General features: G+C 40.4%; 3 protein-coding genes across 4 annotated transcripts; all 3 read right to left on the minus strand.

Moving 5' to 3' along the window:
* Positions 1–512: 512 nt before the first annotated feature.
* LOC117575993 (beta-mannosidase-like) lies at positions 513–4,209 on the minus strand. Its single transcript, XM_034260490.2, has 10 exons — positions 3,942–4,209; positions 3,504–3,659; positions 2,935–3,448; positions 2,797–2,884; positions 2,568–2,742; positions 2,402–2,512; positions 1,855–2,340; positions 1,165–1,799; positions 930–1,106; positions 513–870 (listed from the first exon to the last, which is right to left on the minus strand). The coding sequence occupies exons 1-10, from the start codon at positions 4,066–4,068 to the stop codon at positions 601–603; spliced, it is 2,739 nt and encodes a 912-aa protein (XP_034116381.1). The 5' UTR covers positions 4,069–4,209; the 3' UTR covers positions 513–600.
* A 452-nt stretch (positions 4,210–4,661) lies between these two features.
* Positions 4,662–12,082, minus strand: LOC117575548 (xaa-Pro aminopeptidase ApepP). Of its 2 annotated transcripts, none has more exons than XM_034259804.2 (8): positions 11,950–12,082; positions 9,122–9,273; positions 7,609–7,682; positions 6,877–7,551; positions 6,706–6,818; positions 5,939–6,651; positions 5,807–5,875; positions 4,662–5,532 (listed from the first exon to the last, which is right to left on the minus strand). In XM_034259804.2, exons 2-8 carry the CDS (start codon positions 9,174–9,176, stop codon positions 5,114–5,116), a joined length of 2,118 nt encoding a protein of 705 aa, XP_034115695.1. In that variant the 5' UTR covers positions 9,177–9,273; positions 11,950–12,082; the 3' UTR covers positions 4,662–5,113. The 2 variants fall into 2 exon arrangements, with proteins under 2 accessions (XP_034115695.1, XP_034115696.1); XM_034259805.2 differs by having other exon boundaries at positions 9,122–9,278.
* A 2,428-nt stretch (positions 12,083–14,510) lies between these two features.
* On the minus strand, positions 14,511–20,112 carry LOC117575739 (cytadherence high molecular weight protein 1). The gene is made up of 3 exons (XM_034260088.2): positions 19,627–20,112; positions 16,367–16,744; positions 14,511–16,303 (listed from the first exon to the last, which is right to left on the minus strand). Exons 1-3 carry the CDS (start codon positions 19,826–19,828, stop codon positions 14,766–14,768), a joined length of 2,118 nt encoding a protein of 705 aa, XP_034115979.2. The 5' UTR covers positions 19,829–20,112; the 3' UTR covers positions 14,511–14,765.
* Between the last annotated feature and the right edge of the window lie 366 nt (positions 20,113–20,478).

Consider the following 20,478-nt stretch of genomic DNA (forward strand, 5'->3'; position numbering starts at 1 on the left):
ATTGTCGACTAGCAGTGAGAGCGTTTGAGAGAGCGGCTGTCAGCGAGAGAGCAAGATTATTATCAGCACGATGCGCTCTTGACAAAACATCAGCTGTTCCACTGAGAATCTACGCTATCTTTAGCCAGAGGCGTGCATAGAAAAGTTGAGCAACACGACTGGGTATATATAGAAAAGTTTTGATTTCAAATCAAGAAAATATATAATTATGTGGTATATGTATATATTTATTTGTGGAGGTTAAACTGATAAACTGTGTGTGAAATGAAAATAGTTTCTTTGTTGAAATAAACAAATATAATAATGCGGTATTATTATTATAAACAAGTTAGAAAGATTGTTTACTTTTCTTTTCTGAGCAGAGAATTATTTTATTATTAAAATGATTATTATAAAATTTGAAAAATTGATTTTAATTGTCTCATTTTAAAATGTGAAATGATCTTATAAATTCGGATTTTAGTTGTTGTTGCTATGGATTAATAATAGAACACACTTTTGACAAAATTGATAAACAATTATTTCCATTACCACACTAAAGCAAAGCATCTTTATTAAGCAACAGCAGGGGATTAATTATTGGTCAAGCATATATATACCTTATACCATATACTGATTCATGGTCTTGACTCTTATATTATCTGAGGTTAGTTTTATGCACTCGGAATCTTCGTCAATATTCAATGTGACGATTTGTCGTGGCACCGTCTGTGTGAATCCATTCATTGAGAATTCGTGACGAACTTCTGTGTAGGTCTCATGAACAAGCTCCAAATAGATAAACAATGTTGGATACCTGACAGTTATGCGTAAACTGAAGTTGTTAAGGTAAGGCTTCGAAGATGCACAATCGCCTCGATGGATCTCGATCTAAAAGAAAGATAGTTAAATTATTTCTCAGGCTTTAACAGAATTTTAAACAACATTACTTTCAGCTCGGGATCACTAATGCCGACAATATTCTTAATGGGCACAGGATAGAAATAATTTTGGGCAACAATCGTATCATCTTCATCTTTCAAAAGAATTTCGAGAAAGATTTCTGTCTTTGCTTTCGATTCATAAAGCACAGAGTCGAGTGGTATGCGTAGTTGATCCAAAGAACTCTAAAAAAAAGAATATTATTTATATAATTTTCGAAATCTTGCATATTGAAAGTCTTACCGCGTCAACGCCAACAGATATAGCACGTGCAATCGAAGATTTGGGATATATATCGTTCCAGAGGAATGTATTGATAAAGAGATTATATGTCTTTGGCTGATCATCTGAATAATCTTCCCTAGTGATAGTTATATTGATTTGATTGCTGGCCTCATGATAAAGCGCCAAAATACTTGTGGAAGCAAAGAATTCCTTGGCCCAAAAGTAAACCAACTTATAGTTGCCATAGAAATCAATGCAGGACCAAGTCGGAGCTACCCAAACATCATTCAACTGCCAGATGAGAGCACCCATGGTCAAGTAATCGCCACGACGACTGCGAAATAGTTCAACTGCCTTTTTGGTCGACATTGCCTGAGCCACCTGACTGAAGTAGATGAACTCATCGATGTTATCCTCCCAATTCTGCAGATTAAATGGCAGCTCGTAGGCAATTTGTCGCAATAGTGGAATAAATCCCTTAGTATCATGTTGTCGCTGTCGTATGAGTGCTGCCAAGCTCTCCTCGGTGGCATTCTGTCCGAGATCACGAAGCCAACTCGAACGCATTGGCAGACTGGCGTAACCGAATTCCGACACAAAACGAGCCTCCGGATAAATAGTTTGCGATGGAGTATCTTCCTCGTAAAAGTGAACTACAAATGCAAGTAATTAATATTATTTAATATACATTTTTAAGATGTTACTTACCATCACCATAATTTGGACTTTGTGGATCCTTGGCCAGCTCTTTGCTCGACTCAGCTATGCCCATCGAGGGTGTGGAGATCATTGGACCAGGACGCGGCTTGAAATCGTTGCGAGAGATAATGTTCAGTTCTGGCGAAAGATTGCCCAAAAAGAGCAACTTATACTCGTCTTCCAGACGCTTTGCATCGGTGCCAAAATCCGAACGATTCTTCACCAGATACAACTCGATCTCATTGTTGGTCACAATCAGCGAAAGACTGGCGTGATAGGCGAGTCGCTGGGCATTCTGTGCTGCCTCCTCTCTCATGCATGCCATCAGCTCATCGGTAACCGGATAAGTGGCCTTGGTGAAAGCCATATCCTGCCATATCAAAAGGCCATAGCTATCGGCTAAGCTATAAAAGGTGTCTGATTCATAAAGTCCACCGCCCCAAACACGTATCATATTCATATTGGCATCTCTGGCGGACTTCAAAAGATGTTGTACTGCAATGAAGTTCAGTTTATTAATTAATAAAAGTTTTAGATTGAAGACAAACCTACTCACTTGTATCAGAATCCGCTGAAAGCTCTGGCAGTGCGTTAGCTGTCACATAATTAACGCCCTTCATAAAAATGGGATGACCATTAACACGGAAATAAAAGGTGCGACCTCGATCTACGAATTGCATAAAAAGTTAAGCTAAACCTTAAATCGAACATCGATTATTTACCATCCTCATCCTCTACTAACTCAATGGTTCGGAAACCAATATTAAGCAGCTTGTGGGAGTCGGTGCGTGAACCCAGGCCGGGTTCATCCTCGTTGCGATATGTCTTCAGATTGAAAGAAACGGGATATAGCATCTGATTGCCATAGCCATTTGGCCACCAGAGCTTTACTTTTTCCTAAACACGAACAGTGATTAGTCAGGCTATTAGAAAATATTTCAACATACTTACTTTGGGTATATGAATCTGGAATTCAATTTTCGGATTAGCATAGGTGAGCTTTTGTTGGGGCACCACAAAGGGTACCGCAAATAATTCACTAAGAAGAAAATGTTAAAATTTTGCTAATCAACTTAATAAACTGCTCACCTGGCATAAACCACAAGCTGTCCGTAGAAGATCTCATAGTCGGAGGTACTGATAAAGGCACGACAATCCATTGTCCAGTGAGTATCATTACGATTGATAGCCACATCCACATCCCGCAAAATGGCCACAGCATAGTACTCAACAGTAACCGATTTCCATATGCCCGATGAAAGCGCAGCCGGATTCCATTCGCCGCCAAAGCTCATTTGCAGTTTGCGCAGCATATTGCGATGGCATTCAACATTCCCGCGCGATGCTGGACAACTGGGTGGAGCACCAACTCCACGTTCCTCCAGCTGCGCTGCCCGAGCATTGGCCTCCACCAAAGGTGAGAGTATCTCGATCTCTAGCAGATTGAGCGCGCTGCCGTACTGCAACAAATGTCCCACGACATAGGAATAGCGCACAAACATGTTATCAGTTTCACCAAGCAGATTGCCATTCAACCTAATTTTGGACACCGTATCAATGCCGTGGAATGTCAAGTTCACCATGTTGTCGTGACCCAGTTCAGCTAATAAGGATATTGATGATAAAGTATGATTTAAAAATGTCTGTCATAAACGCACCCATTTCGAAGCTTGTGCTATAGATCCATGTTTTGTTTGCAATCCAGCGTAGATTGACATCATTTCCAGGCGCGAGGAAATCGCCATAAGTTTTCGATAACTCCGTGTATACTCCAGAGGGAATCTTTGTCACTTCCACGGGAACTACTGTAATAACTGTGGATTCACTTCGTTAAAGCTTTCAAATCACTGGCGCTGCAGTTAATAACATTTACAACCAATTAATTTTCACAAAAGCCGATAACAATTGGATCGAAAAGTCAACGTCAGTTTCTTATCTTATCACAACAAAAAAAAACGCTCGAGGTCGGGGAAACTTTGCAAAATTTGATTATTTGGCAATGAATCAAATGAATCTCATATTAGGGCTATTCGTCATGCTCAATAGATATTGAATTATACTTTCTACTCTATATAAACTTCTGGTTAAATACTTACGGGAATCACTGTCTCTCAAGGTCCAGCCCTTGGTTAACTCAATTGTTTGCACTTTCTTCGCATTGAGAATTGGCAGTGCAATCAATAATATTATACAAACATTAATTATTTTTAACATTGTTGCCATTGTTTGCAGCCAATTGACATCTCTTCACTAAACAACACAAATGTGATTTGTTATTTGTTGAAATCTTATCATTTGCCCGTGTTCCCGTCTGCAGCGCGTTTATTTATTTTCAGCGATTGTTTTCCACACACACGGTTTCGATTCGGAATCACATTAATAACTGAACGATTGCTGCTCTCCATTAACTGTCCGACCCACTTGTAAACTTATCAGCCCAATTGGCTGTGGTGAGAATCGCTCAGCGTGGATAACTTTAGTAAGTGTATAACACCAAGTGAGCGAATCGTTAAGTTTCAAAAGTGTTGAAAAAGATTAATTTCTATATCGAAAAATAATAAACTTTTGAAAGGTAATCGAAGGCTCCTTTTAATGAAAATGATGTCATGTCAAACAGTTGGCAACACCGAACTGAAGAGTGGGCAGAACGCATCTCAGATAATCCTCAATTTATTTACAAACCAACTCCATTTTATATTTTACATTTAAAAAAATATATGTAAATATCATTTAGGTAATCAGAGGCTATTTAAAAAATGATGTCATATTAAACAGTTGGCAGCACTAAACTGAAGATTTGGCTCCACGGATCATAGAACGTTGCTTATTTTAGATAATTCTGAATTTATTTACAACCCAGCTCCATTTTATATTTTACTTTTAATCACATTTAGAAAAATATACAGCGTTATTCCTTACACATAAGACATTTTGCTCGTATTAATATAAAAAGTTTAACAGATATTTTATCTTTCAATTATTTGCAAGTTAATCATAATTTTATACAATCGCATTACATAAGTATTAGTATCTTTAAGTATCTCAACTATTTCAGGGATCAAGCCGAATTAAATTGTGCTGGCACATAATTACTAACAGTTATTATTGTTTTTTGTTTTATTTGTTTTCAATTGTTAGTCCCAGATTCTCTCTTCAATTTGCATTGCTAACTAAAACTACATAATAACACATTCAATCATTCACACCCACCCACAACATTCACACAGAAACATACATACACCAAGAGACTTAAGTATGTAGATCGATTCTAAAGCTGCCACATGGGGCGTATGAACGATGCCAAGATCATCAGAAATACTGCGATCAATGGCAAATGGCTGTGTGTGCGGCAAACGCCGCCCATTGCTGCACGATATTCATCCTCTGGCAAATATTCGCGAATATGTCTCGTCTTATTCATCATCCAATAGAAGGCCTTCATGTTGCCCAGTCTCTTCAGCTCATCGCCGATATCTTTACGTATCTTGGCATTGTATTTGTTCAGCATTCGCTTCTCATCCGAACTCAGCATGGAGCCATCGATCAGCTTGGGTTCGTAGGGTACCAAAGTAACAGGTTGGAATGCTAGGAAATGTTCGCCAGTTGTTGTCGTTCGTCCACTGTCCAGCACTTCCAGTACATTCTTGATGCGCACGCCATAATCATCACGCTTATAAAAGCCAGATTCTGGAAGAGAAATAAAAAATATTAGACTTTAAAGTAAATTGCAATCACTTAACAGTCACAATGAACGAAAAAAGTGGCCCCTAAACAATTGTTTTATATGTCTGCATTGTTTTACAAATTTAATTGTGTTACAGTTAAGCATTCAATTATAGATTTACAAAATTAGTTGTGTTACTGTTAAGCAAGAAAGTATGCCGCTATCTAAATTTGTATACTAACTACAGTATGGCTGTTAAGTGAAGTGGCAGTTAAGTGAGATGAGATATAAACTTACCACTCGAAAAGAAATAACCCTGCTTAAAGTGATAGCTGCTGTTCTGGCCATAAGACACGGAGATGGGAGCTGTAGGTACAAATCATTAGTTAATTTCAGTTCCCAAAACTCTTCTTCAATTTCGCTACTTACGCTCCTCGACAGAACCATAGGCGCCAATACCATGACCTGTCTCCTGTGGATAATCGGTCATCTCGTGCCACACCTTTGCTCTCACCACACTATCAACGCCCGAAGGTTTGACCGATGCCGGGAATATCAGATTGGATATATGCAGAATACCAGCTAACACTGCTGTATAAGCACGCTTCATATCCCGAGTGGGTTCCCCAAAGATATAGGTACGCGACACATCGGTGGTTCCTTCCAAATATTGTCCACCCGATTCAATCACCAGCAGACTCTGGTCGGATACCTCAATGTTGGTCACATTGCTAGAGATGTAGTAGGGCAGCGCCGAGTGCTCGCCATAGGCAACAACAGTGCGAAGCGACAAGCCCTTGGCATTGCTCTGCGACAGACGCATTAGCTCCACCTCGTACTTAATCTTCTCTTCCGTCCACAGCTCAGTATAGAATCTAGCCTCGAGATTGCTTATGGCTTCGCACATAGCAGCGCCGTCTCTGATGTGAGCTTTGCGCATGCCTTCCTGTTCCTCAGAGTTCTTTTGGGCACGCATGAAAATAATGGGCGATATGTGCTCCACTAGATTCTTGGCAGGCACAGCTGTGTAGATGGCTTCCGATGCACCAGGTTCTTGCACACAGGGAGCAGGCACAAGAATACGCTTCCAGATTTGCACATAAGTGCGTATATCGCTCCAAACACGTTGGTACTCCTTGATTCTAAGAAGGGAATAACATTACTATGTTATATTAATACAAGTTTCTTTGACTTACTTGACACAGTTCTCGTTGTAGCAATCTGTGCGGAGATGCAGATCAATGTTGATGCTAATCTTGGCATGATCCACATAGAAGAATATATCCTCATGGCTGACAATGACAAAAGACTGAAAGGTAAACAATAAATGAAATTAATTCTCAGGCAGTTGAGTGTATAAATCTCACCTTCACCACAGGCGTATAAGGAATGTCTGTGCCACGAATATTCAGGAGATAGGCAATCTCTGTTAGCGAGGTGACCACCATTGCATCGCAGTTCAAATGCCTCAATCGGCGACGCAGCTCATTAACTTTATCCTCCCACTTTTCGCCAGCATAGTCACGCGGTTGCACCTCAATCACATGATGCTTGGGTGGCTCTGGACGATCCGGATCCCAAATCATATCAACCAGATTGCTATTGACTCGAATCAGCTTCAGAAACTTTGCCGCCATCTCGCGCTCCCAAGTCAGCCAGAGATGATGCGGCACCAGCTGCGGATCGGCACCAATGCGTTTATTCATGTGCAATTGACTGCCCAGCCAGTCGGCAATGGTTACATTGCCATCGTTGAGAAAGATCTGCCAGTCGCAGTCGAGTTCCCCATCTGCCTGCCTTGCAAAACGATTTTCCAGCCAAATTGCGGCGCCACTCTGCGTGATGGCGGCAAATGCCCGATTGCCCGTATAGCCGCTGAGATAATGCAGACGCTGATCACGGGCTGCCACCTCCTGATTCAGATGCTCATCCGTCGATGGCAATATATAGCCATAGATCTCGGGACCCTCCAATGTGGCGCGTATTAACATCTGTTCTCGTATTGCCAGCAGTCGATTGCGATACTCGCTGTGGGGTTGCATCTGTAAAATACAATTATTAACTCAATGTGATCATTATATTCAAACTGATGAACTCACCGGCAAGCCCTTGCGATACTGGCAAATCTCACGATGATAACCGTTTGGCACGTCGGCGCCCACACAGCACAAGCCTGTGAAAAAAATGAAAACAAACAAACATAAAGTTAGCGTGAATATCATAAAATATTGTTGATAAATAAAATTCTAATTGTTGCCATTTGTTGGAAAATATTTTGCATACTTCTTAATGAGCGTACGAGGCTCTTAACTATAAATATATAATACTATTAATATTATTTATAGCAACAAGTGCGTCACAATATTTTTGCTCATTTCCCACGACCGCTAAAACGACCAACAGCGACTCCTTGTGATTTTATTTTTGGTCGCGGCAGCCGCATTGCGTTTTATGTGGCATAAAATATCATGTGAGTCCACCTGCTCCACATTTGAGTCACGCCGCAGTCGCACCGCATTGCGTATACGTAATGTACACACTAAAGTACACAGCGTGTGTGTGGGCTACCGGCAACAGTTGTTGCCTAGCCCGGCTATGAGATGGGGAGACATTCGGAGACTTCCGTTGTGACAAGTGAATGACGGCCATTTCATTGCCAAATTGTCGACCAAATGCTGACGCGCGATTTGTCAAATGAAATGAGAAATCGCGACGCGACGCGGTCGCTGTCGCGGTTGTGGCGTACTTCCATGGACTATGTATAGCATACTTATGTGTCGCATCTATAATGGATTGATTTATGGCCGCATGTAGCGTAGACATGCTGCTTCGCATTTCGGCTATTATTAAACTCCGGCCACGAGGTATAAAAACTTGGCCATAAACTTTGCTATGCCCATTAACAAGCTGCACGATATTGTGGACAATTGCATTCCGCATTAAAGGGAATTTCATAGTTTACAACTCGAGGAAATTCTCTGGAAATTCGCAACAAATTCGGCAAGAGTATTCAGGTCTCGTTGTTAGCCAGAAATACTTTTTCTTGCGAATTAATTTTCTTGTTAATAGGCGCATACTCATCTGTTCCAAATTAGTTGATTGCGATTGAAAAGAAATATTTTTGGCAGCATACACAGCGTACAATGATCATGAAACTGTCTCGGCCATATTTCAGTGTTTCAATGTTTCAGTTTTGTATAAATAGAAATTATGCGTAAATCCTCGGGGTGTCTGTTCTCTGACTGACGCACTCTTTTTTTTGTAAATCATCATGGAAAAAGTGAAGGTCGCTGATAGTTGTATGAAGTTTACCGCTGGCCATGTGCAAAAAAACTATGTACCTTTAGTAATCAGTTGAGAGGAGGTTGACTAAAGCATTCTCTATGAAAGAAGAGGCAACAGATAGAAGGAAAAACTATTTTCTTTACTCATCTCCCCTGCTGCTAGCAACAAACATTTGTAGGGTATGCAAATGCTGAGACATAAAATAGCGTAAATCGATGCAGATGGCAATAAAATAAACTTAGTATTAGTTATAGCTATCTAGTATGTATGTTTCCATATATATATATACATATACATATATGTATATCTTTGTGTTTGGAGACTTACCCAGCAAGATGGCTAAAGCCACGCGGCAAATCCAAATCCATTTGGCTGTCGTCATTGTTGTTTGTGCTTGCACTTAAAATTCCCAAATGCGAACACCATAAAATTTAGTTGGCCACGTTCGACAATATTTGTTTGTTTGTTTCTGGGCTTTCCTGTACTGCAAAATTGTTGATGATGTTAGAGAGGCATAAACAAATCAAATTGCAATTGCAATTAATGAGGATGCACAAGTTGCAAGATACAAATGCAAATAGTGTTAACCAAAATGTGCATTAGATCTTGGCTGGATCTTTAATGGCTATTTGTCTGTGCTTTGCACTTTTCCGGTTAATGACCGGAAAATGTTTATTGTGTGTGTGTTTTCGATTTCGTTTAAGTGCAACTATTTCGTTCTTACTCTACTGGTTGCACCTAGTTGTGGGGCGTGGCCATGTAGCAGAGACATGTAGACACGTATCACAATTAGTTGGGTGTTGGCTCGCTTTTTTTCGCTTGGCGCTTTCTACTAATTGATATGCCAGTCGTTGAATTAGCTACCATTCTATTATTCCCTGAACAGCAGAGCGGCCATAACTCATCTGCCACATGGGTGCTGGAACTACCATGTGTGTGTGTGTTTGTGTGAGTGCAGAAATAACTATGATATCAGACCATTTTGGAATTTATAACTTCCGTTCTTTGTGCGTCTGCTTGCCATTTGATTTTGGAAAACGCTAATTTGGCAGCTAGTTTTTTGTGTTTGTAGTTTTACAAAATATTTAATTGTTTTTCTTAATTGATCATGCGTAAAGGCAGCTAGCCCCGAAAAGAAACACGCCATTCATGCTGGAAATGAGCCAAGCTCAATGTTTGCATATCAATTCGTGTGGGTGTGTGAGTAGAGCGAGTGTGTGTGTGTGTGGGTGCGGATACATCTATCACAAAGTGAGCGGAATAGTTCATTCAGTTGGAACTCAAACTGAAAATGGGGGCTTGCGTAAGTTCGCTGTTACCATATAAAGCAGCTCAAAGGGAAGCGCCGTGATCTGTCTATCAGAATTGGCAAGCAAGTTGATTGATACTGATTGGCATTGATTGATGCTTATCAATATCTATATAACTGGTACGTGTACTGATCGCCTTAATGTACATTGCGTGTTTGGCATTTGTTTGTCGATTAAATTGTTATAAATAATTAAAATGCTCATCAAGATTTGATAAATCGACAATTTGACAATTTGATAACGTTGATTATTGCATATTATACTGTTTGTGATCTGAATAGTAATTTAATATGAAATGAAAGCATTTCAATTGAAATTTAAATAAAGCAATTTAGCTATAGAAGGCTATTTTGTTACACACTTGTTTCCTATTGTTGTTATTGAGTAATGGCAACAATTGCTGCCCACAATACGACAACGAACAATTCCAATTCCAGCAATTGCATTGAAGGCGAAATGCTATTAATTATAAATAAAACAAATTCAATAATTGGTGGGCGCACGCCCCAATAAGTGTGAGTGGCAGTGGCTGAATATGAGTACTCGTACTTGTACTCGTAGTCGCACTCAATGTGAAAGCTTTGGCTTTGTTTATACAGAGACGCCTCCGCTTGGCAATTATGTGCTTGACTTTGGCAACAAACCAAAAAAAGCGAGAGCCAACAGCTAAACAAGTTGTCATGACAGTAGTATTTACATCTCAGATATATATATACATATATGTAATTATGTGGCATGAGTTATTTGATAAGTAAATGCTAAACAGTTGCCAACAGTTAACAACAATATACGACAAAGTTGCAGCTCCGTCATATTATTGCAGCTTGACTGCCAACTTGGCCAAGTTGATGCGGCTGGCCGTCTGCCCTTAAGTACACGCTTCAGATATGCACTGTGGTTAGTTGGGTAAATATACATATAGTCGCAGCATGCAGCAAGAATCAAAAGCCAAAACAACAACAATAACAACCGCAACACACCTGCACACCACACAAATAGGCAGACAATTTATGGGCGGGCTTTTGTTTATGCAGAGCAGGAAGGAAAGAGGAAGGAGGCTGCATGCTGTATGCTCTTTTCTATGTGTGTGTGTGTGTATGTGTGTGCTGCCTCATTGTTTATCAAATACATTGCATTTCAATTTCATTTCACTGCCGCGGCCGAGACCAAGAACACATACGTGACTCACTTGAGCAACACTGTGCCAAAAATTCAGACATCATCTATACTTAGCTATATCTGTATTTATTTAAACCTATCTATATAATTCTTAATGCAAAAAAAAAAAACAAAACACAAAGCAAATTGATCCATATATAAAATTAAAGGTTTATATATATGCTAATTTTTGAAAAATATTGCGAATGATTTCAAAAAACAATGTTTGCAGGGTGTCTGCAATGCGATCGTTAGGTTTAACATCTGTCACTTGCTTGATATGTTTTATTTAATGCTGCCTTGTTATGTTTAGCGACTGTCAACAACAATACTCGATACAAATCCCAACACAAATTTATATTTCAAATAAATTAAATATTCACTGTGTTCTTGTGTACAAATAACCAAAACGAATTTGTATCTTTTGATTTATATTTTCGATGTTCTTTTGATTTTACTTTCTTCACCAGAACACACACACCTTGAAGCACAGACAAATTTCATGCAAGAGCGCCAAAAATAATTAGGAAATCTTAATGTTGCACATTGCATTTAGGAATATGCTTAGCTAAAATACTTTGTAACGTCTCATATGTGGCATATTACGTATACGCCGCGTATTGCACAAACTTTGCACAGCTGTTGAAAATAGCGACAACAATTTGAACAGAATTCAGAATATTCTACCTTTTGTGGCTATTATAAGTAGAATATACACTCCCGAACGTACACACACACACTCACACGCCACAACACGTCGACTTCGAGTGTGTGAGGAGAGAGAGAAAGAAAAGAGCGAATGCGAACCGCACGCGTGGAAAGCAACAAGCAAACTGAACAACATGTTTCATGTTTGCTATTTTCTGTGCTTCCAAATGTGAAAGATGAAAAAGCGCGCACACAGACACATACATAGCCACACACACACATACACACCCATAGAGATTCATATACACGCACGCATGCTTGCATACACTATTTAATTCGTTTCAAATAGAATTTATTTTGAACGCATTAAGCAGTGGGAGAGAAGCGGCAACAGCAGCAGCAGCAGCAGCAACAGCGACAACAACAACGCCACGGCCACTGAGCGAACGGCGCGTGAGCGAGAGCTTTGGCAAAGCAAGCGGCAGACTCGCGTTAGACAAGCAAATGACAATGCCGCTGGCAACGTCGAGCATCGAGCGTCGAGCGTCGCTGCCGGGAAATGGGTTAAGAAATAAAATGTGAATGAAAAAGCAGAGCAGCAAAACATATATGTACCATCTTCCTCTCTTGGCTTGCAGCACAGTGGTTGCATTTCGCAGCTACGCCCCATTGTTTGTGCAACTTAATCTTGTCTATTATTATTATTATTATTTATCCCGCATAAGCATGTAAGTTTTGTTTCTTTATGTGGTTTACATTTCACATTTTGCCACAAAGACCACAATGTCGTCTCGCCACTATTAAATTTCCAAACTATTTTTTGAACAATTTTGCAATTGCCATCGAGTGAACCGAAATGAAACTGTGAAAATTATGCTGTCAATTGGAATTTTATGGCTTTTAAATTGATGATGATGAAGCACAAGCCCAGAAATCGAAAATTAATTCTATTTTTATTTCTTTGCTGTTTGTTTTTTTTTGTGCTTTTGGGCTATTTAATTAACTTGTCCACTGTGCGGGCGATTGCATAAGATCAACAAATAAATAAAAATCTAACACCAAAAAAAACAAAACGCCACATCGAAAAAAAAACACAAGACTCTTAATCTCAAAATGATTTTGTTTATTTCATTTCGGTCAAGATGCTGATGAGCGCGCGCCTTTTCATTTCGCTTATTAAGCTCATTTAGACAGCAACAACAACGTCGACAACAAGATCGACAACATCTTCAACTCAATCAATGAGCAGCAGCGCCTCTTCTCTCATTGTGCTCCAAACTAATGACGGGTGGAAAAGTTCAATATGCGCCTATTTATTATGTTGCAAGTTGAGAACATAAACTTGCAGCTCTTCAGCTTTCGCTCCCTCTCTCACACTCTCACACTCTTGCCTCGCTAGTTCTTTCTCTTTATCTCACCGATCGTGCTCTCGTTGTAATGAACTAATTTAAATACGCCTTTGAAATGCCGCCTCGGCAAAGCTTTTCATCCAATGCAATTAGTCGCACTCATGCCGCAAGTTGCGTTGGATGCCATTTGAGAGTGTCGGGGGCATTAAATCACTTCTGGTTGACCTTTGTGACTATTCGATTAGGCAGCAGTTTATTTTTTTTTAATATACGATGTGACTTGTCAAAGCGTACAATTTTTAATTAGGAAAAATCTTGATAAATCATAAAGTAAACTATATTCAATATTTTTCTGTCAAGATAAATTCCATTTTCACACATGTTCGCAAAGTTAAATGAAATTGAGTTATGACAAAAGTTCAGGAAGTCCATCAAAATCAAATCATTTGTATATACTTTGCTTGGGAAAATTGTCAGATGCGGTAAACAAATAAAATATATCAATGTAAACAAAATAATTTAATTGAAAATAAACTTTTGTTTTTTGCAAAAATATTTATTAAAAAATTCGCAAGAATAATTACCCTTTCATTTATAAATGTATCTTAAACTTTTGCTATTCTTTATGAAAAAAATATTATTTTACATAATATATTATATTTCCGAACGCGTTGGCAAGACCAGGTGATGGAAACCCTGTCCACACTTGGTGTTACCAACTGGCGAAGGCGCGCTCAGGACAGAGACGCGTGGAGGCACATTGCGCTTCAGGCCAAGATCCGATAAAAGGGTTGTCATGGCCATATAATAATAATTATATTTCCATCTCAGCTCTTTTAAATTGGTTATATGAAATCATAATCGTTGGCTTAAGGGATATGATGTCAGCTGTTGAAGAACCACTCAACAATTGTAAGGTTTGAGATCGCCTCTTAAAATTTAAAAAAAAACGTAGCATACTTTGTGGCTGAGAATAAAATGTCTTTGAAATCAAACTGTGAAAAAATACCGCAACGTATTATGTATTCGTTTATTCAAAAAAGGAATTACATACGCTCATGATTCTAGCTAAACAAAATAGTTCTTAATTAAACAAAAGAAAAAGACATTAGTCGGTTTTGTATCAATTGAAAATATTTATTCTGGGTTTTCATCAGATACTCAATATACATATGTATGTTGGCTTACATCTAATCAAATTCCTAAAGATAAATAATTTTTGTGTTTTGAAAGATAGAAACTTATTGTATAGAGTGCAGCTATAATTAAACAATATGGCAAATGATTTTTTTGTATTTCTCGTATGTGTTTTTTGTTGTTCTTGATTATTTCGCAGCTTGTTGACAGAATAGCTTTATGTCAGTCAGCAAATTTGGAGCCGGAAATTGTAACAACCAGTTGGAGGAGCTAGCTGAAAGTCCCTTGAATGCTGCTTCACTTAATAAAAATGCAATCTCAAAGTTAATAAATATGTACAATGCATTGAAAGCAGTCTGAGTAAAGTGTCTAGAGACATTCGTCGGTCTCCTCGTTGCCCATGGCAATAATCACGGGAGTCGAAAGATCCACATCAAGCAACTTCATCTGTGCATCCTCCTCATCGAGAGTATCCTTACCCAGACGCTGCTCTTGCATTTCAATATCCAGAGTGCCGTGTTGACGTTGGAAAGACAATACGAAAATGACCAAAGAGATGACAATGAATATAACAGCGGTTCCAGAGCACAGAGCAATAATCAGCGTGGATCGATTAGAAGACGACAACGAGAGATAAGCGCTGCGTTCATCAGCCAGGTTGCTATCGAAAGTTTGACCAGCATTGTGTGGTGGATAAGAGACGAGAGGTGTGGCAGTGCTGTCCTCTGCTCTGGCCTTTGGTTCATCTGCTGACAGTTCATCAGATTCCTCCGAGGAGTCCTTTTCAGCCGAAGCAGCTGCAGGTTGATCAGTTTTCTGTTCAGATTCATCGCTATCAGCCTCAGATTCCTTATCCACTTCAACAGCTTCGGACTCAACGGGGGAAGCTGTTGAGCTGGACTCGCCCACAACCACAATTGATTCCGCAGGCTTAGCTTCAGGTTCGGGTTTCTTTTCAGCTTCACTCTCAGCTTCAGCCACAGCAGCTTCTGCATTCTCTGCCTGACCAATGCTGGCTTCAGTGGGCGTCAACGATTCTTCCGACGATTCTACTGAGGCGACATCAACTGGTTTATTCGCCTCTACAGCAACTTCCTCCACAGGCGCAGCAACACTCACTGTTGGCTCTGTAGACTCAACATGCTCTGGCTGTGCGCTGCTTGAAGCAATTTGTTGTACTTCCTTATCATTTGCATCGCTATCAATGATGTTCTCTTCGATTTCATTGACTTGCACTGCATTTTCCGTTGTTGCTTTTAGTGTGTTTTCAACTGCTTGTAAAGTCTCTGGCTCTTTCTCTGGCTCAGCAGCAGCAACAGCCTCTGGTTCCTCTTGCTTTTCCTCAGCCTCATTGGGCACCTCAATGGGCAGCAAATCTTCCACACCTTGCTTCTTTGTCACCTGATGCTTGGTCACTTCGAATGTTGGCTCTGGTTTCTGCTCGGCCAAAAGTACCTTGTCATGCTCCTGCTCCAAAGCTTCGCGATTGCTGTTCGTTATGGGTTGCTCGGTAATCGCACGGTTCTCATCGAAGATGACAGAAACGAGATCGCTGGTTACACTTGGCAAAGGTCTGTTCGGTTGCTCCGGTTCCACTTGCTCAACGGTCTTGTCAGTAACTGGCTCTGGTTCTGATTGGGATTCTGCAACTGCGTCAGCTTTTTCTTCGGTGACCGATTCCAAAGTCGATTTATCGTTGTTGTTATTGGCAATTTCTTCAACTGTCTTTTCAGTATGCTCCTCTGCCTCTGCATCTGCCTTTTCCTCTGCCTCTGCCTCTGCGACAGGAGACAATTTATCGCTGTCCTCAACGACGTGGGTTGCCTTCTCGCCCTCTGTTTGTGGCTCTGCATTTGTCTCAGCCTCCGCATCCAATGTTTTCGGCTCTCGCACACCTTGAGCTGCATCTAAAGATGTGACACTTGATTTAGCATTTGTTAAGTTCTGTTTGCTGCCAAAGCAAAACCTACCTGTATGCTCAACATGAGTGTCTGTTGTGTTCTGCTCCTTGTCAGCTTGTTCTTCCGCCTGCTGTGGCTCGACGGCAGCGGCAGCCGACGAATCCGCTTCGATTTCCAATTCAACCTCGGATTTCACCGCATTGCGTATGCCCTGCTCAAGTCCCTCGCCACCCAAAGATACAAAACTGGTACGAACAAATTCGTCCGCAACTTCGGCAGCACTTGTTTTCAACGGTTCGATCTTCACAATTGATTCGTTGACAGCGGCGGCAACAGTTGATGGTGTCGATGATAGTGGGGAATTGGCTTCATTCAGTGGTTGTTGTGGTGGAATTACTGTGGTGGCTAACTCAATATCAGCGCTTGGCAAGATGGTTGTTGTCTCGGCTAAAAATGAGCAATAGAAAAACAAACAAATTATAAACATTGTATAAAATTCAGATTAATATGTAAACTTGTTGTTGTTCCATTTAGGTTTATCATCATTCCATATATTCAACTTTCTCTGTGTGACGATCGTGTCATGATTTCATATTAATTACAAATAAAAAATACATACAAAAAGCCAAATGCATCAGATACTTAGTATTAATAGCCGAGCTGCTCTATAGATAAATAGTCAATTTAAAGGAATAATAAACTAATATAACTGCCATCGCATACTCATCGAATGTTATTTTATGGCCACGACGACGACAGGCAGACAGTCAGACATTCAGAGAGAGAGAGAGACAGAGAGACACAGACAAACCCATTCATAGTCGTAGACGTATTATCGTCGTCATCATCAGCATTGCATTTTCTCACACATTCTCATTCACAAAGTGTTTTCGTTGGCAAGCGGACAGGCAGACGCTCCCCTTTCCGTTCCCTTTTGCCCGTTGCCGATCATAGATGAAACATGTCCATGACGACGTCACGACCACAACAACCCAAATTCTTGCCCACCGCCTCCACCATCGCCTCATAATTCAAAATGCGTCCAAGTGGTCGATGTAGTGATTAACATTCCGGGCACACACACACATATGAGGAATCCCAAATTAGTAACACAATAAACAAACCCAACGAGACCAGGCAACCCGCCTCCGTCCGTTCGTCCGTCCTCGTCCAACACTACCACTGGCAGTCACCCAAAGTAGCTGCTTTATTTATGAGTCGATTGTTCCTTCCCGACAAACACACACACACACACACACACAGACACAGTCGCACATGCTCACGCATCTTATAGATGCAACTGCATTCGTGGAACTTGAAAATTAGTTATCTTCTACCCCTCGAAGAGATATGCATCGGAGGTGGGCCCCATGACCATTTCTATGCCACATCTACTCAATCCCTTTGGGAATGCTTGCAACAAAAATAACAATAACAACAACAACAACAACACTATTAGGGATAGCGACCAAGTGTCTAAATGTCTTAAAATGGGACAAAGCATGCGGCACAAAACAAAAACAAAGACAAATCCAAATGAAATGGCATTTACAGAAAAATAAAAGAAATCGATTTCGGGACTGCTGCTGCACCGCCCGCTGTTGGTTGCTGTTGTTGTTGTTGCTGCTGTTGCAGTTGCCTAAACCGGAGCAGTGTCATCTGCCAGTTCCAGTCTCTAGTCTCTCCACATACGAATATATATACTTCAAAGTCAGCATGCGAGTGTGTGTGTGTGTGTTAGAAAATTATCTTTTTGGACGTATTGAGATGGCCTCATGTTGTGTGGTGTGTGGCATGTCTCTTAGGTGGGAAAACATTCGTATATACATATGTTTTCATGTTTTTGAATGTGTTAAATATGAAAAATAAAATGTAGCAGAATATGAAGTTACACGCATTTCTCTCTCTCGAGTCTAAAAGAAAATTGAGCAACACGAATTCATGTCAAAAGAAAATTTATAGAAATGTATAGTAAATAAATTGTATATGACAGAGGATTTTAATGAAGCATCTTATGTGACTATTAAATTAAAATGCAACAATTTAAGAGAATTATTAGACGTTTTAAGTGAAGATAATTGCATATAACGAATTTAGAAAAACTGTTAAAGAAACATTATTTAAATGGAGTGTCAATAAAAATTCAATAACATAGGATGTGAATTTGAATTTTAAAGTATTATGAGACTTTATAAATTAATATAATTATACAACTTTCATTTTATATGATTACCAGTGCAATTCGCTAGAAGTTTAAAATGTTTACAAATGTATAGTAAATAAATACGTGAGTACTAAATAAAGATATGACAGAACATTAAAATGTTCTAATGTTGCGTGCTGTGTGTGATTACAAAGGCAACAATTTAATTTGATTTATCCGACATTCTAATTGAATATAATTGCCTATAAACATTTTTAAAGACAGTTATAAAACGTAAATCGTGTGATCAGTAGGATTCCCAAAAAGTTCAACATTTTGTGCATTATCTAGAATGCAAACATTCAGTTGATTCTTGTGAAAATTGTGAATGTGTAAGAATTCCCCATTACAGAGTGCGTATCAGCATAAATGGACAAATACTTATATCAGCATTTGCATATTATTTCCGCTTAGTTTGTCATTTTCTTCTTCATTGATTAGCAATGGTTCTGTTCTTTCCGCACAATTCCAACAAAGAACGCAGAAAGAACTCTCTCTCTCTCTCTCTCTCGGTCTCTTTCTAGAATTAAATTGAATGGGCAATCGTTTGGCGTAAGGGGGCAATGGACGAGACCAACCCCAATTGACTGAACCGCTCCTGTTATCTGCGTTTTATCGCAAAGACACAACTTGAACTCAGCGAGCCCCTCAATTGCGATGTTACTAAACAGTATTGAACTTTCGCACGCTGCTGCCAGAGTTGGAGAGATGGGAAAGTGTGCGGGGGGGACTTTTATATATGACACCCAAGTGGCGGAGTTGAGAGTCAGGAGTAGGGCTGGAAGTTGTGGCTTTTGGCTTTGGCTTTGGCGGCGCCTCTTCCGTGGCATAATTACGCCAACTGAGCGCAGCGTAAGCGTCTATTTTGAATTATGCCAACAAAAAAATGAGAAGAAGAAAATGCAGCCGCAAAATAAGTCAAAGGCCTGATGCGATCCCCAACAGCAGTAGCAGCAGCAACTCGTAAGTGCAACAAGTTTATTACGACAACAATGATGCTGCTGCTGATGATGATGATGATGACGAAGACAAAGACAACGACGAAGATGCAGACGAAGACGAAGATGTAGTAGCTGCAGCCTCTCGATGTGGCATGAGTACCGAGTGTAGTTAGTATGTTACTTACAAGGCAGTGCCAAGCACGAAGTCAACATCGCTGCCAGCAGCAGCATGAAGAAGAGCGGCAGCGACGCATGCGTTGATCCCAAAGTCAGAGGGGAAGATTGTGGCCAGTTTCTGTTCCTGTTGCCAGTGCGTTGCAAGTAGCATCTGCTGCTTGGTGGAACAGCTTTGCAGCTGCCCGCTGCATGTATCTCAGAAATTGCCATATTGAATGAGTGATTGATTAGCCCGAGATGCTTCTTGTTTTGCGATAAACAACAAAAAACTTGGTCCGAAACCCGGCTAAAACACGCACACACACACACGATAACACTGAGAGTTGAAAAGAGATAGATGTTCTCGACGGGATTGTTGTTGTTTTTTTCCACTTTCAGCTGTCACTTTTCCGTTTTCTTTTCGTTGCTCGAAGTCGAAACTCAAAAACTGCTTTGTGATGATTCTTGGCCACGCAGCGAACCGAACACGTTGGCCACTCGCAAAGAACTAAAGTTGAGAACGCGTGCGCTCTGGAATTTTGTATCTGCCGCGCTGCTGCCTGCTGCCTTCTGCCGCTGCCCTCTGCCCGCTGCCCGCTGCCTGCTGCATGCATGCAGCAAAAAAAGAGTCGCACATTGATGGCGCTGTGACGTCGTCGTCGTCGTTTATGTCTCTGCCTCTATCTTCGTCAACTTCTCCGTCTGCGTCTCCGTCTCCGTTTCCATTTTCAGTCTCGTTCTCTGTTGCCTGTTTGGTTGCCCCTATGCCACACCGTCTGGCTGCCAGATCTATCAACATGCGACCGTTTGGACTGCGTTTATTTGCTTTTGGATAATAATAGGGCATTGGCAGGCATGCGGCTTCTGCTTGCTTGCTGCTG

The sequence above is a fragment of the Drosophila albomicans genome, chromosome 2R, assembly GCF_009650485.2.
Source record: "Drosophila albomicans strain 15112-1751.03 chromosome 2R, ASM965048v2, whole genome shotgun sequence".
NCBI classification, from domain to species: domain Eukaryota; kingdom Metazoa; phylum Arthropoda; class Insecta; order Diptera; family Drosophilidae; genus Drosophila; species Drosophila albomicans.